General features: G+C 51.2%; 1 protein-coding gene across 1 annotated transcript; it reads right to left on the bottom strand.

Moving 5' to 3' along the window:
* Window positions 1-949: 949 nt before the first annotated feature.
* On the bottom strand, window positions 950-20,366 carry elk1 (ETS transcription factor ELK1). Its single transcript, XM_072367256.1, has 11 exons — window positions 19,451-20,366; window positions 12,234-12,442; window positions 10,139-10,324; window positions 9,892-10,065; window positions 9,638-9,784; window positions 8,516-8,836; window positions 8,279-8,429; window positions 8,068-8,183; window positions 7,854-7,937; window positions 6,576-6,677; window positions 950-4,861 (listed from the first exon to the last, which is right to left on the bottom strand). Exons 1-11 carry the CDS (start codon window positions 19,473-19,475, stop codon window positions 4,763-4,765), a joined length of 1,614 nt encoding a protein of 537 aa, XP_072223357.1. The 5' UTR covers window positions 19,476-20,366; the 3' UTR covers window positions 950-4,762.

Raw genomic sequence — 20,366 nt, 5'->3', positions numbered from 1 at the left:
GCCTGAGGTTCCAGAGGCCTGAGGCTCCAGAGGCCTGAGGTTCCAGAGGCCTGAGGCTCCAGAGGTCTGAGGTTCCAGAGGCCTGAGGCTCCAGAGGCCTGAGGCTCCAGAGGCCTGAGGTTCCAGAGGCCTGAGGCTCCAGAGGTCTGAGGTTCCAGAGGCCTGAGGCTCCAGAGGCCTGAGGTTCCAGAGGCCTGAGGCTCCAGAGGCCTGAGGCTCCAGAGGCCTGAGGCTCCAGAGGCCTGAGGCTCCAGAAGTCTGAGGCTCCAGAGGTCTGAGGCTCCAGAGGCCTGAGGCTCCAGAGGTCTGAGGCTCCAGAAGTCTGAGGCTCCAGAGGCCTGAGGCTCCAGAGGCCTGAGGTTCCAGAGGCCTGAGGTTCCAGAAGTCTGAGGTTCCAGAGGCCTGAGGCTCCAGAGGCCTGAGGCTCCAGAGGCCTGAGGCTCCAGAGGTCTGAGGTTCCAGAAGTCTGAGGTTCCAGAGGCCTGAGGCTCCAGAGGCCTGAGGCTCCAGAGGCCTGAGGCTCCAGAAGTCTGAGGCTCCAGAGGCCTGAGGTTCCAGAGGCCTGAGGCTCCAGAGGCCTGAGGCTCCAGAGGCCTGAGGCTCCAGAGGTCTGAGGTTCCAGAAGTCTGAGGCTCCAGAGGCCTGAGGTTCCAGAGGCCTGAGGTTCCAGAAGTCTGAGGTTCCAGAGGCCTGAGGCTCCAGAGGCCTGAGGCTCCAGAGGCCTGAGGCTCCAGAGGTCTGAGGTTCCAGAGGCCTGAGGCTCCAGAGGCCTGAGGCTCCAGAGGCCTGAGGCTCCAGAAGTCTGAGGCTCCAGAGGCCTGAGGTTCCAGAGGCCTGAGGCTCCAGAGGCCTGTATGGAACCTCAGGAACAGCAGAGTAAAAGAACCCAAACGACTGAATCCGTGGCCCACAGGAACCCACTGATCGATGATAACTGGAACAAAATGTATTGCTTGTTTGTTCCTCTTTGCACTTATTATATAATATAGAAAACTTTAGCGTTTTAGCATCTTGTTGCACATTTTATGACCATCAAAAACTGGGGTGAAATATTATTTTCCTCCTAAAATAAAAATCTATGCCATAAGTAAAATGTTTTAAACTGCATTAATTAATGTTTATTTAATTTACCTTTTTTCACTGGAAAATATTTCATTTATTTTACTCCTGTTTTTATTTTCTTTGACCTCGTATTGATCCACTTATTCCCTCAAAAAGGTTTATTTCTTTATTACATCTTTTACTGATTTAATGTATGGTTAATTTGACTTTTTATTCCATATTTACGCATTTCTTCCTTATTATGCAAATGAGGGGGCGGGGTTTCAGAGACAGGAAGGGGGAAAGCTAACAGCTAACAGCTAATTAGCCCATTTTAGTTCAAACTTTACAAAATGGCTGGATTTTTAATCAGCTTCTGTCTGACAGCAGCGTCTCTAAAACACCGAAACGCTGAGCTCGATGAAGCTCTGATGAGTTTTTACCAAAAACAAGTCTGACTTCCTGTTTTCACTCTGGATGAAGTCTTAAACCACGAGGAGGTCGATGGCGAGATGAATCAGAGATAAACATCTGAATGCAGCTTCAGAGCCTCACGAGGGTCATTCATAAAATCCCATCATGCATTGCAGCAACATTTCAAAGGATCAGTTCACTCGGTTAATGAATTCAGAGCTGCTGGCTCTAAAAGTTTACCCAGAATGCAACGCTGTTACAATCTTCCTGTTGTGCTGGTGAGAGAAACGTTCATGGTAAACAGATGGCTTCTTCTTCTTCTTGGTCATGCATCACGTTAAGGCTTCACGATAGAAAAATAGAGTCATGCTGTAAAACAGTCCAACACCGTGCTGCGTTCACAGGCTGGCTGGGAAATCTCAGCGTCGGGAACTCGTCTGAGGCTGAGCTCAACAAGTCGGGCCGATGAGCCGCGACGCGCCATCATCTGACGTGAGAACAGCCTCAGTCAGTTCCAGATGCTCCAGCTGTGTGTGTGTGTGTGTGTGTGTGTGTGTGCGTGTGCGTGTGCACGAACACACAGAAGCATAGAAACACATTAACAGCAGCAGCAACAAGAACAACAGCAACTTGCAGCTCAGCAACAGTCGGGTCAGGTTAGCGTGGCAACCACAGGTAGCATCAAGAATAACAAGAACAGTCTTTAAGATAAGAGTGTGCACGTGAGTGCGCACGTGAGCGTATGAGCAGGTTTCAGTGTTGCCACAAGTTTCCCTCAAACATGATCCCATCAGAGCCATTGATTGTCTCGGTTCTGTTCAGCCCAACAGATGATTCTGCTGAAGTGCTTCATTAAAGTGCTCTGAAGAAATAATCTGATAAATGTTATCAGTTCGATCTATCAGATAAGAAATCATTTCACAATAAAAACTATTTAAAAGAGAAAAAAGTACATCATGAACCAGCTTTCAGCCTCAGTTATTTCTGGCTGATATGAACTAAAGACATTTATCTCCTCCTGATGCTGATAACAGGACTATAGAACAGCAGCTATTAGCCTTCCAGCTAACATCCAGCTGTGCTAACATCTGTTAGCTTCTCTCCTGCTGTCTCTGCTTTCATAAGCTGTGTTTTAATGCAGCTGAAATCCTAAAAAACCTCTTATTTCCTGTTTTATTGTCTGTTATCAGACAACACAGTGACTCAGAATAACAGCAGTTAACACGACACCTTAACCAGCAGCCTCTGATGTTACAGATACAACACGTCTGATAAAATGAGCTGTTTTTATCCTGGTTGGACTTTAATGTGACTCAGAAATTAGTTCATATTAACAGGCTGAAGCTGCTCTGATGACATTAAGGACAATATGAGCCTCAGCTTCATTCTGTTCTCTGCTAGCTTCCTTCTGTTCTCTGTTAGCTTCCTTCTGTTCTCTGCTAGCTTCCTTATGTTCTCTGCTAGCTCCCTTCTGTTCTCTGCTAGCTTCCTCCTGTTCTCTGTTAGCTTCCTTCTGTTCTCTGCTAGCTTCCTTATGTTCTCTGCTAGCTCCCTTCTGCTCTCTGCTAGCTTCCTCCTGTTCTCTGTTAGCATCCTTCTGCTCTCTGCTAGCTTCCTTCTGTTCTCCGCTAGCTTCCTTCCGTTCTCCGCTAGCTTCCTTCTGTTCTCTGCTAGCTTCCTTCCGTTCTCCGCTAGCTTACTTCCGTTCTCCGCTAGCTTCCCTCTGTTCTCTGCTAGCTTCCTGCTGTTCTCTGCTAGCTTCCTTCTGTTCTCTGTTAGCTTCCTGCTGTTCTCTGTTAGCTTCCTGCTGTTCTCTGCTAGCATCCTCAGCTAATAACCCAACTGACTTCCACTAAAATGCTAACATGAAATGTTCTCTTGTGTTTGTTCCGCTCAGTGGACTCAATGTGTGAACCGGCTGCTTTCTGCTGAGATGCTGCAGCATTTATGTTGTGCTATCGTGCTAAGCTAACTGGCTTTTACAATGGACACACTGTTCAGTATTTTCTCTTTTTTGTGCAAGTTGTGCAACAGTAAAAACTGTCCGTGTGAAACATGTTGGGGTTAAATGAAGCACCGAATTTAAATCGATTAATCGTTTCAGTCTTAGTTTGTAGAATAAATTATTTGGCTCTGAAGGGGTTTTCAGAAATTAAACATTTTCTTAACCAAAGGGAAAATGTTGAGTCTCATGTGATGAACTGAAAATTATCTGTTCTTTAGTTTCAAGAATAAAGTCGGAACATTGAGAATAAAACTTACTTTTATATCCTCACATATCCCTGCTGAAGCCGTTTGATTTAATCACAATAATTACACTTTACTCTCGATATTTAGAGTTTATTCTTGAAACTGGAGCAGAAAACAAGGTGCCGCCCCCCCACCCTCCTCTGTGGAGTCGAGCTTCTTTTATGGAAACTTTTTACAAACTTTGAGTCTCAGAAACTTGTGGCAACATCTCTGCAGGTTTACGACTCTGAATCCGAGGCTTTCAGCAACAACAAGCAGCTAAATGTACATGAACTGCGAGTATGGAATGATCACTGATCAGAAACAGCCAATAATCAATAACCCCACAGAAACCGGGTCAGTCTGGAGGAATGTGACCGCGGTCCATGAAAGGATCCGTCACTTTTGGAGGCTTTTAAAGAAACGACATTCTCCTCCGTCATTGGTCAGCTTAAAGTGATGCTGAGGAGCTCGGTCCAATCAGAGGCCATGCACAACCGCAGAAAGGCGTGGCCTTAAAAAGCGGCCAATAAGAGCAAAGCAAGAACCTTCAATGGCTCAAAGTCATGTGTGAAGAAAGTTTGGTTAGAAAAGAGCTGAAAACCCGACACGGCGGGCGGTCCTGGGCGGCGCCGCCCGACAGAAACATCTGCAGAAATAAATAACCACGTTTTAAAAACTGGACGACAAAGAGCAACAAGAGCGCCTTCGGGGGAAACGTGGCGCCGCCCTGCTGGTCATCTGTAAAAACTCAAAGTCTTTTAAAGACTGCAGCCGCCTCTCAGAGCAGAACCAGACCCATCCGCAGGGCTAAAGCGGGCCGCCTCCTCGTCTGCCTCGTGATGCGTTCAAGTCCCGAGGAGTTTTCCAACAGCCCCTCGCTGAAGAGGACGAAGCGCCCGTCTGCTGGCTGCAGGTTCAAAAACAATCAGTGCAGCCGTCATGGTTCTTTACCGGCGGGAACCGGTCAGCTGACACCTCCTGGTTCCTGTTGGCGTGAGTCCAGATCCGGCTCCTCCAGGAGGGCCGTCAGGCGAGGCCGGGCCCAGGGAGGAGTTGCGTGAGGCGGGCAGGGAGCTCAGGGTTTCTGGGGGCCGGGGGAGAGAACCACGGGGGTGGAGAGGCCGTCGACGCTCAGAGCTGGGATGTGGATCTGGTTACTGCCGTTAGACGGAAACTGCAGAGGGACAAAAAGACTGAGCTTCATCTCACATTAATCAGAGTTTAACTTTGTTTCTGCGCCTGAAACGCTTCATCCTGACATCACCCAGCTCCTGGCATCCTTCACTCAAACCTCGATTCAGTCAGGAAAAACCCTCGAGATCTGCTCTGCAACTGATCCGTGTTCAGGCAGAACCACAAAGCAACATCCATTCAACTAAATAACTGTTCATCCATCTGGGCCTGAATTAAACCAGCAGCAGGAAATCCTGGATTCATTCAACTAGAAAGAGAAAGATTCAGATTTCACTGAAATAAACCTCTTTACTGGGAAGCAAATGTTCAAAAACCCTCTGCTTTTCTGAGGCTTTTCAGGGAAATTAAAACACTTTATTTAGAAATAAAGATTGCAATTATTAAATTTCACTAAACTAGTTTAAATATAGTTTAATTAACTTCAGATGAAGGAAAGATATGAAAGAAAACCTGCATTCTGCGGTTGAACCAGAGGGAGGCGACACTGAGTCAGATCAGTCAGAGTTATGATCATTTACTGACATACATCAACCTTTAGGGTTGGACTTTAGGTGCTTTTCCTTCTAATTTAGTTCAAATCCACACGTTTTAACAGTTTAACAGGATGTAGTTCCTTATTCTGAGGCAGGTTTTGTGTGAACTGAATCTGAATAATTTCACCAGATGACAGATGGAGAACAAGCTGAGCCAGAAACCTGCAGGGTCCACAACCTGCTTTTCCATCTTTATGGGGACCCACCTCAGAGTCTTTGACCTTACGAGGACATCGTTTGTGGTCCTTATGTTTAAAAAACGCCTTTAAAGGCCCGTTTAAAGGTGTCAGGTCTGGTTTTAGGGCTCAGGTCAGATCCTGGGTCAGGTTGAAATGTCAGTGAGTCCTCACAGAGACAGAGGAGTAAATGTGTGTGTGAGTCAGATTCAGGTATAAATGGAGCTCAGGGAGGGTTTGTTTGCTGCTGACACGTCTGTGTGGGTGGAGCTCAACATGCACTTAAAACCTACGTGTACTACAACTGCCTTCATGTTTTAGTGAATGAGACGTTACATTTTCTTCATTTGTGGTGTTGTGAGGAACTTTATGGAAGCATTTAGCTCAATAATTTAACTGATGAGAGAGAGCAGTGAGATCAGCTGCATCAGCTGAGTCCTGATGCTCTGAAAGCAACAGGAAGTTACTCTCAGGGAAGAAATCACAGCTCAGTGAGATCTGAACCGACCAAAAACACCTTTAAACGCCAGAGAAAAAGGTTTCCAGGCTCTGCACTTTGGCTCAGTGACTGATTTACTGCCACAGAAACCAAACTTAGAGTTGAACAGTGAAGAAGCAACAGAAAAAACATCCGGTTCATTACGGTTCTGATGGTTTCTTTAACCCTGTGAGCAGCTGACTCCAACACACTGCTGTGGAAATAATTTGGACTAAAGATGAGGAATAAAATAAGACTTTTACAGAAAAATAACATTTTATTTACCAAAACCAAAGAAAAACAGAATCCCGTCAACGTTCAGTTTGGTCCAACTTCTCTGAGTTTCTTCCTTTTTAATGTTGAGCTCAAATAAATGAATGAAAAACTGAGTAAAGGTGCAACATGTTCACACCTTTCCCTCAGAGACCGAAGCGTCTGAGCTCCGGTTTCACCGAAGGAACAAGCTGAACAGCTGCTGGGTCTGTGCAGCTGGGCTCGGTCTATTACCTGGAAGGACAGCTTGGCCGGGGAGCGCGGTGCGATGGGACTGAGCGTGCTCCAGAAGTGGATGGTGGAGGGCAGCGGGCTGGGAGTCAGCAGGACGGGGGTCTGACAACAGAGAGGGCACAGGGTCAGAGGTCAGAGGTCAGTTTACTGAGTCACACACACAGAACACAGGGTCAGAGGTCAGAGGTCAGGGGTCAGTTTACTGAGTCACACACACAGAGGACACAGGGTCAGAGGTCAGTTTACTGAGTCACACACACAGAACACAGGGTCAGAGGTCAGTTTACTGAGTCACACACAGAGGACACAGGGTCAGAGGTCAGTTTACTGAGTCACACACAGAGGACACAGGGTCAGAGGTCAGTTTACTGAGTCACACACACAGAGGACACAGGGTCAGAGGTCAGTTTACTGAGTCACACACACAGAACACAGGGTCAGAGGTCAGTTTACTGAGTCACACACAGAGGACACAGGGTCAGAGGTCAGTTTACTGAGTCACACACACAGAGGACACAGGGTCAGAGGTCAGTTTACTGAGTCACACACACAGAACACAGGGTCAGAGGTCAGTTTACTGAGTCACACACAGAGGACACAGGGTCAGAGGTCAGTTTACTGAGTCACACACAGAGAGCACAGGGTCAGAGGTCAGTTTACTTAGTCACACACAGAGAGCACAGGGTCAGAGGTCAGTTTACTGAGTCACACACAGAGAGCACAGGGTCAGAGGTCAGAGGTCAGCTTACTGAGTCACACACACACAGAACACAGGGTCAGAGGTCAGCTTACTGAGTCACACACACAGGGTCAGAGGTCAGTTTACTGAGTCACACACAGAGAGCACAGGGTCAGAGGTCAGAGGTCAGCTTACTGAGTCACACACACACAGAACACAAGGTCAGAGGTCAGTTTACTGAGTCACACACACAGGGTCAGAGGTCAGTTTACTGAGTCACACACAGAGAACACAGGGTCAGAGGTCAGCTTACTGAGTCACACACACAGGGTCAGAGGTCAGAGGTCAGTTTACTGAGTCACACACAGAGAGCACAGGGTCAGAGGTCGGAGGTCAGCTTACTGAGTCACACACACAGAACACAGGGTCAGAGGTCAGAGGTCAGTTTACTGAGTCTCACACAGAGAGCACAGGGTCAGAGGTCAGCTTACTGAGTCACACACAGAGAACACAGGGTCAGAGGTCAGTTTACTGAGTCACACACAGAGAACACAGGGTCAGAGGTCAGAGGTCAGTCAGCAGGTACAGAACACACGTACCAGGGAGTGGGAGGTGATGACAGTCGGGGTGAGCGTGTTGGTCGCTGATCCAGGAGCCAGTAAACTGTTGACGGCTGCATTCACCTGCAGAGGGAACAGGAAGTGATGTCACACCTGTGAGCTCCAACAGACGCTTCAGAATGTGAAGCCGTGCACGGCTGCGAGCGCACGGCCGCGAGCGCACGGCCGCGAGCGCACGGCCGCATGTCCACACCTTATCCAGCGAGAGGCCCGGGGGCAGGGAGGGGGAGGAGGGCAGCTCCAGGCCCCGCGGCTTCTTCGGTTTGGGAGGAGCGGCGTCGGGGGGGCAGGAGGTCGCCGGAGGGACGTCTGACAGAAACAGAGACAAACAGACGACTTCATCACGACCAGAACCGCTGAGTTCTATCAAACCGGGTCGCCGCACTGACACCACTTCCTGTTACCTGTTGGCGTGTCTTTGCCGCCCTCCTCTGGCCCCGCCTCCCCCCCTCGGTGCTGAACTTCGACCCCGGGCTCCAGGCAGCGCGGGGACGGGCTCTCCACAATGGTGAGGGGGGGTTCTGGTTCCACCGAGCCGCAGATCAGCTGAGGCACCTGCAGCAGGAGCAGAGAAAAGGTTTTAAGCAGAACCGGCGGGACACAGTGGGGTGACATCATCCTGTGATGTCACTTCCTCTCACCTCCTCGCCCTGCTTCCTCTCCAGCGTCACCATCTCCAGAAGCTCCTCCTCCGACGGCAGGTTCTCCTCCTTGATGATGATGGGGGGCGGGGCCGCCGGCTGCTGCTGGGGGGGCGGGTTGATGATGACGAACACCGGTGGGGGGTGGGGGGGGAAGGCGTCCTCCGGCCCCTGGGGGCCCACAGACACATGGGAGGGAAGGACCGGGGTCACGGCCCCCCCCACGGGTCCCAGAGGGATGAGGGGGGCGAGGGAGGAGGAGTCTCCGACGTTGGTGAGATAAATCTGAGGCGGGTCGGTCAGAGGGGCCCCGGAAGGGTTCTGTGGGAGGAGACGGGTCGGGTCAGCAGGGTTCTGAACCTTTCAGCCCCCCCACCCTGAATGATCTGAAGTATCCCCATTTAAAGTGAGAAAAATGTTCCGGTAACCTGAAGAAGGGTTAAAGCTAACTTCGCTAACTTTGGGTCAGAATCTGACCCGAGCCCACCGGGCTCCGACACCTCAGGGACAAATCATCCCACTAACCTGTGATTGGCTGGTCTCATGGGAGGTGGAGCCAGGTACTGACCTGTGATTGGCTGGTCTCCTGGGAGGTGGAGCCAGGTACTAACCTGTGATTGGCTGGTCTCATGGGGGTGGAGCCAGGAACTGACCTGTGATTGGCTGGTCTCCTGGGAGGTGGAGCCAGGTACTAACCTGTGATTGGCTGGTCTCATGGGGGTGGAGCCAGGAACTGACCTGTGATTGGCTGGTCTCCTGGGAGGTGGAGCCAGGTACTAACCTGTGATTGGCTGGTCTCATGGGGGTGGAGCCAGGAACTGACCTGTGATTGGCTGGTCTCCTGGGAGGTGGAGCCAGGTACTAACCTGTGATTGGCTGGTCTCATGGGGGTGGAGCCAGGAACTGACCTGTGATTGGCTGGTCTCCTGGGAGGCGGAGCCAGGTACTGACCTGTGATTGGCTGGTCTCCTGGGAGGTGGAGCCAGGTACTAACCTGTGATTGGCTGGTCTCATGGGGGTGGAGCCAGGTACTGACCTGTGATTGGCTGGTCTCCTGGGAGGCGGAGCCAGGTACTGACCTGTGATTGGCTGGTCTCCTGGGAGGCGGAGCCAGGTACTGACCTGTGATTGGCTGGCAGTGTTGGCCGGGATCTGCGGGCTGAGCGCCGGAGTCGGACAGGGAGACGTCTGAGTGACGATCACCTGGAGAGCGGAGTCAACACCGCCGCCTGCTGGCGAGGAGGACTTAGAGTCTGGCAGGACACACACCTGAGGAGGAGGAGGAGTTTCAGCAGAGATTCTGACCCACATCGGACACCTGATCCGACGCCCGAGGCGCCGTTGACCTGTTTTACATGGCGGCCGTCTGCACTCACCTCTCGAGCTGCGCGGTCCACCTTCGGGGCGGGGTCTTGCTGCAGCAGGAGCTCTGATTTGATTGGCCGGGGGGGGGGTGGGTTCTGCAGGGACTGGATGGTGAAGGTGGAGTAGAGGCCGGACTTCATGTAGTCGTTCCTGGAGCTCTTCTGGGAGCCGCTGAGCGAGGAGCGCTGCGGATCACAGCTCATCAGCAAACTGTCGCCACGGCGATAAACAAAGCGCAGTAACAACAGTCACACGTACCTGCGGTAAGCCCTTTGGCGGGCAGGCAGAGGCCACGCCCCCCAGGCCCTTTAACTGGCTGCTGGGGTCAGCAGGGTCCCGCCTCTGGCCCTCCTCGGTGCCGCGGGCGCCGTCAGGCAGCGACGGGTCGGGCTGGCTCACAAACTTATAGACGAACTTCTGACCGCTCACCTTCTTGATGATGTTCTGGAAGAGGAGGACAGCTGGATCAGCAGAACTGAGAGCAGAACCGGGCCGGCACACATGGGTCACTCTTCCTCTGCTGCTCTGACTGTTCAGGAAACCAAACCGATGATTCTCTCTGCTTCACACCTTAAAACTGGGCTGGTTCTGTCTGAGCTGGTTCTGTCTGAACTGGTTCTGCAGAATCTGTTCTGTCTGAGCCGGTTCTGCAGAATCTGTTCTGTCTGAACTGGTTCTGCAGAATCAGTTCTGTCTGAGCTGGTTCTGTCTGAGCCGGTTCTGCAGAACCTGTTATGTCTGAGCTGGTTCTGCAGAATCTGTTCTGTCCGAGCTGGTTCTGCAGAATCTGTTCCGTCTGAGCTGGTTCTGTCTGAGCCGGTTCTGCAGAATCTGTTCTGTCTGAGCTGGTTCTGCAGAACCTGTTCCGTCCGAGCTGGTTCTGCAGAATCAGTTCTGTCTGAGCTGGTTCTGTCTGAGCCGGTTCTGCAGAACCTGTTATGTCTGAGCTGGTTCTGCAGAATCTGTTCTGTCCGAGCTGGTTCTGCAGAACCTGTTCCGTCCGAGCTGGTTCTGCAGAATCTGTTCTGCAGAATCTGTTCTGCAGAATCTGTTCCGTCTGAGCTGGTTCTGCAGAACCTGTTCCGTCTGAGCTGGTTCTGCAGAACCTGTTCCGTCCGAGCTGGTTCTGCAGAATCCTCTGTCTGAGCTGGTTCTGAAGAATCTGTTCTATCTGAGCTGGTTCTGCAGAATCTGTTCTATCTGAGCTGGTTCTGCAGAATCTGTTCTATCTGAGCTGGTTCTGCAGAACCTGTTCCGTCTGAGCCGGTTCTGCAGAACCTGTTCCGTCTGAGCCGGTTCTGTCTGAGCTTCACCTCAGAGCTCCAGCTGGACTCGTGCTTCTGGAGGCTCAAACTTTCTAAATCTGGTCCCAGGTCACCTTCAGAACCGCATCTTTCAGTAAAATACAGCAAGTTATGAGGAGTTGTTCCCTCAGTCTGAGCTGAAAGGTGTTTAAAGTTGGGTTTGGGTCACCCTGGGTCCGTCCTCTGATGGTTCTGTTGGGTTTTTTAAGGCAGTTTTACCTTAATTCAGGTTAGTTTTGGTGCAGAATGTGAGATTTGTTGACCAGAACCTAAAGGAACTTTACTCCTGGTTAAATAAAGCTAAAATATTAGTCTGAGGTAAAGCAACCGAACCACCTGACTCCCACTGAACCTGTGCAAACAGCAACAGAACCGCCCTGTTCCCGGTCCTGCAGAACCGCCCTGTGTCCGGTTCTCTGCAGAACCGCCCTGTTCCCGATCCTCTGCAGAACCGCCCTGTGTCCGGTTCTGCCAGAACCGCCCTGTGCCCGGTCCTGCAGAACCGCCCTGTGCCCGGTTCTCTGCAGAACCGCCCTGTTCCCGATCCTCTGCAGAACCGCCCTGTGTCCGGTTCTCTGCAGAACCGCCCTGTGCCCGGTCCTGTGCAGAACCGCCCTGTTCCCGGTTCTGCCAGAACCGCCCTGTGCCCGGTCCTGCAGAACCGCCCTGTGCCCGGTTCTCTGCAGAATCGCCCTGTTCCCGGTTCTCTGCAGAACCGCCCTGTGCCCGGTTCTCTGCAGAACCGCCCTGTTCCCGGTTCTGGCAGAACCGCCCTGTGTCCGGTTCTCTGCAGAACCGCCCTGTTCCCGGTCCTGCACAGAACCGCCCTGTGCCCGGTCCTGCACAGAACCGCCCTGTGCCCGGTCCTGCACAGAACCGCCCTGTGCCCGGTCCTGCACAGAACCGCCCTGTGCCCGGTCCTGCACAGAACCGCCCTGTGTCCGGTTCTCTGCAGAACCGCCCTGTTCCCGGTCCTGCACAGAACCGCCCTGTGCCCGGTTCTCTGCAGAGAACCGCCCTGTGCCCGGTTCTGGCAGAACCAGCGGTACCTTGTCGTAGTAATATCGGAGCGCTCGGCTCAGCTTGTCGTAGTTCATGTTGTGCTTGTTCTTGCGGAGCCCCCAGAGTCGCGCCACCTCCTCTGCGTCCAGCAGCTTGAACTCGCCGTCCTCGCCGGTCCAGGAGATCAGGTGGCGCTGGCGCTGGTCCTCCAGCAGGTGGAGCAGGAACTGCCACAGCGTGATGGACGGGTCCATGGCTGAAAGCACAGGGAGAGGTTTTGAGAGCATGCAGAGAACATTCAGTCGCAGTTTAACACGATTTAAACATTGATCCCAGAACAGTTCAATTCCAAACATTTCGTCTCATTGGTCATCCTTTAATTTCCATTTAAAGTCACTCGTGTTGTTTTAAAGAAAGATGCAGATAAAACACTAAGATCAGATAAAACACTAAGATCAGATAAAACACTAAGATCAGATAAAACACTAAGATCAGCCGTCCTGCATCCTTTCAAACGAGGAACCCAGAGGTCTGGAGAGCGTCTGCAGCCTGAGGGTCAGAAGAACCAGAAGAACACTGACCTGCACCGCCTCTGGGAAAACAAACAGCACCTGAACGCACCACACGGGCCGAAGCAAAAGGAGAAGAACCGAAAAAAAAAAGAGGAACCGAGGGAAGAGGAACCGAGGGAAGAGGAACCGAGGGAAGAGGAACCGAGGGCAGAGGAACCGAGGGAAGAGGAACCGAGGGCAGAGGAACCGAGGCTGGGACATTGAACACATCACAGCCATGGAAATGAAACTCATTACCATCGGCTGACCTATTACACAACAAACCTATCGAACAGCCTGGAAACCGTCACCATGGTGACCGACCTTTCATCAACTGTAACCAAGGCGAGAGGATGGAGAGGTGAGGAGTGGAGGTGCTGCAGCCCCCAGACTTTACTCTGAATTAAATGATGTGAACTTTAACTGGAACAGAAGAAGAAGAAGAAGAAAAGTATCCAGATCAGACTGGGCCACGTTCTGTGGATCTGAGATGTGAAACGAGTTGTAGCAGCTCCCACGTTTCCTGAAGGCAGCGACACAGGGACCCCCGCCATCTGAAGCCCCCCTGAAGCATCCCTGAATTAAGGTTCAAAATGTTCCAGAGAACGCTTTATATATACTTTACTTTTATACTTTAAGAAAACTACAACAACAAAACACGGGACCAACAGACTTATTAAACCGAGCTGCACGTGCATAAATGTTTTATTACATCTCTTTATATGCATGATGTCAGCAGGAGCTTCAGGTGGGAGGTGGGACCTTCTCAGGTGGGACCTTCTCAGGTGGGACCTTCTCTGGAGGCAGGCAGGTGGGACCTTCTCAGGTGGGACCTTCTCAGGTGGGACCTTCTCTGGAGGCAGGCAGGTGGGACCTTCTCTGGTGGGACCTTCTCTGGAGGCAGGCAGGTGGGACCTTCTCTGGTGGGACTTTCTCTGGTGGGACCTTCTCTGGAGGCAAGCAGGTGGGACCTTCTCAGGTGGGACCTTCTCTGGAGGCAGGCAGGTGGGACCTTCTCAGGTGGGACCTTCTCTGGTGGGACCTTCTCTGGAGGCAGGTGGGACCTTCTCTGGTGGGACCTTCTCTGGAGGCAGGTGGGACCTTCTCTGGAGGCAGGCAGGTGGGACCTTCTCTGGTGGGACCTTCTCTGGAGGCAGGTGGGACCTTCTCTGGTGGGACCTTCTCTGGAGGCAGGTGGGACCTTCTCTGGAGGCAGGCAGGTGGGACCTTCTCAGGTGGGACCTTCTCTGGAGGCAGGTGGGACCTTCTCTGGAGGCAGGCAGGTGGGACCTTCTCTGGTGGGACCTTCTCTGGAGGCAGGTGGGACCTTCTCTGGAGGCAGGCAGGTGGGACCTTCTCAGGTGGGACCTTCTCTGGAGGCAGGCAGGTGGGACCTTCTCTGGTGGGACCTTCTCTGGTGGGACCTTCTCTGGAGGCAGGTGGGACCTTCTCTGGTGGGACCTTCTCTGGAGGCAGGTGGGACCTTCTCAGGTGGGACCTTCTCTGGTGGGACCTTCTCTGGAGGCAGGCAGGTGGGACCTTCTCAGGTGGGACCTTCTCTGGAGGCAGGCAGGTGGGACCTTCTCTGGTGGGACCTTCTCTGGTGGGACCTTCTCTGGAGGCAGGCAGGTGGGACCTTCTCAGGTGGGACCTTCTCAGGTGGGACCTTCTCTGGAGGCAGGCAGGTGGGACCTTCTCTGGTGGGACCTTCTCTGGAGGCAGGTGGGACCTTCTCTGGAGGCAGGCAGGTGGGACCTTCTCAGGTGGGACCTTCTCAGGTGGGACCTTCTCTGGAGGCAGGCAGGTGGGACCTTCTCTGGTGGGACCTTCTCTGGAGGCAGGTGGGACCTTCTCTGGAGGGGGCATCTTCAACGGTGATAATTATAATATTTATTATTATTGTCATATTTTCCGACTCCAAGGTGCCGCCACACAGTGATGTCACCACATATAACTTAATTAAAGTTACTTCCTTCATCGACTTTGGGTCCGACTGTTTTTAAGCTCATTATAATTTTTAGTTTTTCTAAAGTTCAAAGTCAGACCTTCAGTTTGAAACATCATGACCCTGAAAAGGCTCCGTATTCGATCACCTGAGGCACCTTCACCTGCACAGCTTCGCAGGACACACCTGAAGCAGAGCTTTCTCTGCAGCGGCTCTGAAGGCGTTCAGGTGGAAACACGCTGTTCTGGTCCTGCTTCGGCCAACATGTCGCTACATGTGAGGCTGGCTGTTTGCTACAGAACAAACTCTGCAAAGACGAGGAGAATCATCTCAGAGGAAAGGTGTGGGCGGGGCTACACGGCGAGGGGGGAGGGACGGTACACCGCAGAAACAGATGGTGCCGGTCCGTCTGTTCTGATTTCAAACCTCGTCTGAAATTAAAAGGCTGTGACTAATTAAAGCTTCCTGCTGGCCTCAGGCTTCCAGCTCCTGCACCGCACCTTTCAGGCAGGTAGACCTTTCACAGGTGATAACCCTCTGACATGCGCACTGATCAATGACACCCGACTGCAACGACCTTCGGCTCATCAGCTGATGCTTCCCACCATCGGCGCCGATTCTGTGGGGGCTTCCGGGCCGGAGCTTCCGGGCCGGAGCACAACTCGATTCCTGAGCACCGGCTGACCCACACAGAGCTGTTAGCATCTTTAGCATCCTGAAGCTAACACACATCAGAGTTAAATGTTCTGGTTCAACTCGATTCCCGAGCACCAGGTGCGCCGGCAGCCGACCTTTTTAATTTGCTGTGACCGAGCAACGCACTGACAAGGGATCGAACCCTCGAGCCTTGAGAGACGGTCACCCGCTCCAGGTCGAGCAGCAGAGACACCAGCTGACACACACAGAGCTGTTAGCATCTTTAGCATCCTGAAGCTAACACACATCAGAGTTTAATGTTAAATGGAAGCACACTGCGCTGTGATGTCAGATAAAACTTGCTGTTAAACAGTTTGATTTCGCCAACAAAAGGGACAAATTTATCATAAAAACACCAAAAGTCTCCCCCGCCCCGACACCGCCCTCCAGAGACTCTGCCTGACAGCAGCTGTTCGGCAGGAAAGGTCGGACAGGTAAAGACCCGCAGATAGACTACGATGCTGCTGAAAACAGAGTTCCTGTGAGCTTTGCTGCTGGTTTTCCTTCTTCTTCATCACTTTTTCACAGCCTTTTGCATCGCTGCATCACCGGTGTGTGGACTGTGCGCACGTGAAAGAGAGCGCACGTGTGGGAGATTCTCACGAAACTCTCCTAACTTCTGCAAAAACTAATTTAGGTCAATTTTGCTATTTTTTTCTCTTATTGGTATTAAGCAGGGTCTCAGTTAACTGGCTCGATTAAAATTAGTTTTTAGATCAATACACGTTCTTTAATACATTTTATTGAGTCATTGACCAAATAAATTCATTACCGTAACACATTTTCAACTGATGATAACTGAATATGTATGAAAGGTAGAGCTTTTATTTTTTTCATGCATGTTCTACTAACAGTTCAGAATAATTCACATAGTGTAAACATTCAGAAATGTTTTTATTGATACAGTAATTTTAGTTTTTATGTTCATTACCGTAACAAAATTGCATTTTTTTACACTAAATCTTTCCTGTTGTGTAAATTTCACATTATTTCATCGGCTTCTGCTGCTAATTGATCTAAAGTGTGTTTTGCTGTGAGAGGAACGTGCGCGCAGCAACGACACGTGCACGCCCCCAGCAGCTGCTTCAGAGGTGAAGAACCTTTGTGATTTAACGCTTTGGACCTGATGGTACCGACACCAGCTTCAGTACCGGCTCCAGCTTCAGTACCGGCTCCAGCTTCAGTACCGGCTCCAGCTTCAGTACCGGCACCAGCTCCAGCACCAACACCTCCCATCTGTCACGAGTCGAGCGGCTGATCAACACTCAACACATCCCTGCTCTGTGCCTCAGCGTCGCCATGGCAACGTGTTTATTCATTCAGTTTTTGTTTGTCGGTGAAATTTAGGTCTGATGGAGGAGCTGAGAGCTCAGATCAACCTGAACCAGAACCAGAACCCGAGTGTTCTGCAGGGAGGAACCGAACTGAGTCTGTTCTGTGATATCTGCACCTGACCTTGAAGTCTTTTACGGTTTTTATAAACTGGATTTATGTGATATTTGGTGCTCGAACAGACTCCATATGACTCTCAGATGGCTTCAAATTCCACCAACACGACCGCTTTTATAACATCCAATCAGCAGCTGACAGACAAACGGATCAGTCTGCCCAAGAGCAAGGAGACAGTTTATTACAGAAGCATCCGAGAAGATGGATTAATCCTGGAAGAAAGAACCCAAAGAAGATGAACCAGCTGCCACATTCAGTCCAACAGGTGATGAACCAAAGTCTGGCTGAAAAAAGGTGAAACATCAAGAAGAACCTTCTGGATCATTCAGATTCATCTTTAAACTCCACAGTTCAGGTTGGACTGGAACAAAGCTTTGGGCCGACAGGTTCTCAAACTGTTCCTCATCAAATCAAACGATTCATCGATTAACTCAATAACTAAAATGATCTGCTTCATTTAACTCCCACCAACATGTTCTGCTCAGCAGTCGCCCTGTTTCACACGGACTGTTATTACTGTCGCACACCGTGCACCAACAGTGTGTTCATTGTAAAAGCCAGTTAGCTTAGCATGATAGCACAACCTCCATGCTACAGCATCTCAGCAGGAAGCAGCCAGTTCACATATCGAGTCCACTGAGCGGAAGAAACGGCTTGTTAGCTGAGAAGGAAGCTAGCGGAGAACAGAAGGAAGCTAGCGGAGAACAGAAGGAAGCTAGCGGAGAACAGAAGGAAGCTAGCGGAGAACAGAAGGAAGCTAGCGGAGAACAGAAGGAAGCTAGCGGAGAACAGAAGGAAGCTAGCAGAGAACAGAAGGAAGCTAGCAGAGAACAGAAGGAAGCTAGCAGAGAACAGAAGGAAGCTAGCAGAGAACAGAAGGAAGCTAGCAGAGAACAGAAGGAAGCTAGCAGAGAACAGAAGGAAGCTAGCAGAGAACAGAAGGAAGCTAGCAGAGAACAGAAGGAAGCTAGCAGAGAACAGGAGGAAGCTAGCGGAGAACAGAATGAAGCTAGCGGAGAACAGAAGGAAGCTAGCGGAAAACAGAAGGAAGCTAGCGGAGAACAGAAGGAAGCTAGCGGAGAACAGAAGGAAGCTAGCGGAGAACAGAAGGAAGCTAGCGGAGAACAGAAGGAAGCTAGCGGAGAACAGAAGGAAGCTAGCGGAGAACAGAAGGAAGCTAGCGGAGAACAGAAGGAAGCTAGCGGAGAACAGAAGGAAGCTAGCGGAGAACAGAAGGAAGCTAGCGGAGAACAGAAGGAAGCTAGCAGAGAACAGAAGGAAGCTAGCAGAGAACAGAAGGAAGCTAGCAGAGAACAGAAGGAAGCTAGCAGAGAACAGAAGGAAGCTAGCAGAGAACAGAAGGAAGCTAGCAGAGAACAGAAGGAAGCTAGCAGAGAACAGAAGGAAGCTAGCAGAGAACAGAAGGAAGCTAGCAGAGAACAGAAGGAAGCTAGCAGAGAACAGAAGGATGCTGACGCTTGGGCTGAGCAGTAGAGACACCTTTTAATTTCTATCCTGTATTTAAATCCCAAAAGCAACTTGTTTTTAATCTAATTTCTGTTGAAATGTCACCAGAACGACCCCGTTAGCACAAGCACACCATCATATTGTCCTTAATGTGCCCATCAGAGCAGCTTCAGCCTGTTAATATGAACTAATTTCTGAGTCACATCAAAGTCCAACCAGAGTAAAAACAGCTGATTTTATCAGACCGTGTTGCATTTGTAACATCAGAGAAGCTAACAGATGTTAGCACTGCTGGATGTTCGCTGGAAGGCTAATAGCTGCTGTTCTATAGTCCTGTTATCAGCATCAGGAGGAGGAGATAAATGTCTTTAGTTCATATCAGCCAGAAATAACTGAGGCTGAAAGCTGGTTCATGATGTTGTTTAAACAGTTTTTATTGTGAAATTATTTATCTGACAAATAATAGATCACCTAAATAAACGCTGTGACGTTCACCAACAACAGAGGAAGCTGCAATCAGAGGTTCAGCAGGTGGACAAAGATTAAAGTGAACCTCTCAGCACAAGCTGACCGTGAACGTCTCTGCTCCATTACAGCTGACCGGGAAAAGCTGGTTCCAGCCCAGATGAGCCGTTTGGTTTCCAACAACCTCTTTAAGCAACCTCTGATCAAACGTAACTGCTCCATCCTGACCACCTGCAACAGAAACCTCACCTGAAAGGCAACATGGCTGCTGTTTACCACCACTTCTGAGCCAAAATGTTCAGAACTGAGGTAAAACCTGAGGTGACGTCACAGTGGCCACATCCACCTGTTAAAACATGAAACAGTTTGGAGGCAGAAGCCCTGAAAAGATCAATAAAAGCCCAAAACTCCACCTCCACCACGGGTGATGCCGACTCCACTGAGCCCCAAAGGCTCCAGTTAACTCCTTCAGTCTGTAACAAACTTTATGACTGAGCGGCTGAAGCGGCTCCTGCAGACCGAGCAGCTGCCGCGCGCTGCCGGGACCCGGCACCGGGCCTCCGGGCTCATGCACGGCACCAAGCCGGGTCCATCCAGCCCCGCTGCAGGCCTCGGCAGCTTCCACACACCTGTTGATGCGCAAAGCGCTCAGAAACACGCAGGACTGCGGCACACACGCACGCACACTCACCGTTAATGAGCGGGTTGGTCTCCATCTTCAGCGGGAATGTGCGGGCTTCTGGTCGCGGTGTGTCCGGTCCTCCGGCGGCTCACTCCTCCTCCATGCTGCCGCCCTGTCGCTGTCGGTCGGTTTTTGGTGTAGAGGAGCAGTTTGCGGCTGTCAGAGCCGGGATGAAGAGGCTGAGGAGGAGGAGGCGACGTTCAGCAGCTTCTCTCCCGACCTGCTGGTGTTATGTAACCGCTCCGAGCTGCTGCTGCCAGGCTCCCCTGCCTCCATGCTAACACTCATCCACAGCGGGGAAATTCAAACTCACAGCGTCCCAAAGCACCGAGAATTATCTGTCTGTTAATGTTCCACACGCCAGCCGTTATCTGCACACCCCCCAGGGCAGACTGACCTGTAAGCGCCCCGCATCAGCAGAAGCTGGGTTAGTCTGAGCTGGATGTCTTCCTCCCGCTAGCAGACCCGCTGTCACAGCCTGGACGCTCACCAGCGCTGAGCAGTGCTAGCTAGCAATGCTAGCGCTTATAACAGAGCGTTATCAGATAAAGGGAGCTAAAAACTAAAAAAAATATAATATTCTCACTGGGTTTGAAGGTGGTTGATCAAACATAAGGCTGCTGCAGGATTTTAAGAAGTTTTAACGAGGTTACGGTCCTGTTCGGGGCGAAGCCGTTAGCTTAGCGCGCTAGCTGGCTAGCCTAGCCTGCTGCTCCGACAGCCCCCGCCTCCCTCCACTCCCGCTGGTGCGTCAGCCCCGAAACAGCGCCGCTGTCTGCGGACCGCATCCACGGACCTCACCGAGACCCTCCGCAGGAGGGAAAGTAGTTTGTGAAATCCTCCCAGCTGTTTGCTGGCAGAGAAAAGCGGCCTGAGTGTCAGTTTCCTCCTGTTCGGACCCACGCCTCCTCACCGCTGCTCATCA

This window comes from Leuresthes tenuis, unplaced genomic scaffold, assembly GCF_036924035.1.
Source record: "Leuresthes tenuis unplaced genomic scaffold, fLeuTen1.0.hap1 SCAF_16, whole genome shotgun sequence".
Lineage (NCBI taxonomy): Eukaryota > Metazoa > Chordata > Actinopteri > Atheriniformes > Atherinopsidae > Leuresthes > Leuresthes tenuis.
Note: the sequence above shows the minus strand (reverse complement) of the source record. Positions and strands in the feature narration are given on the sequence as shown.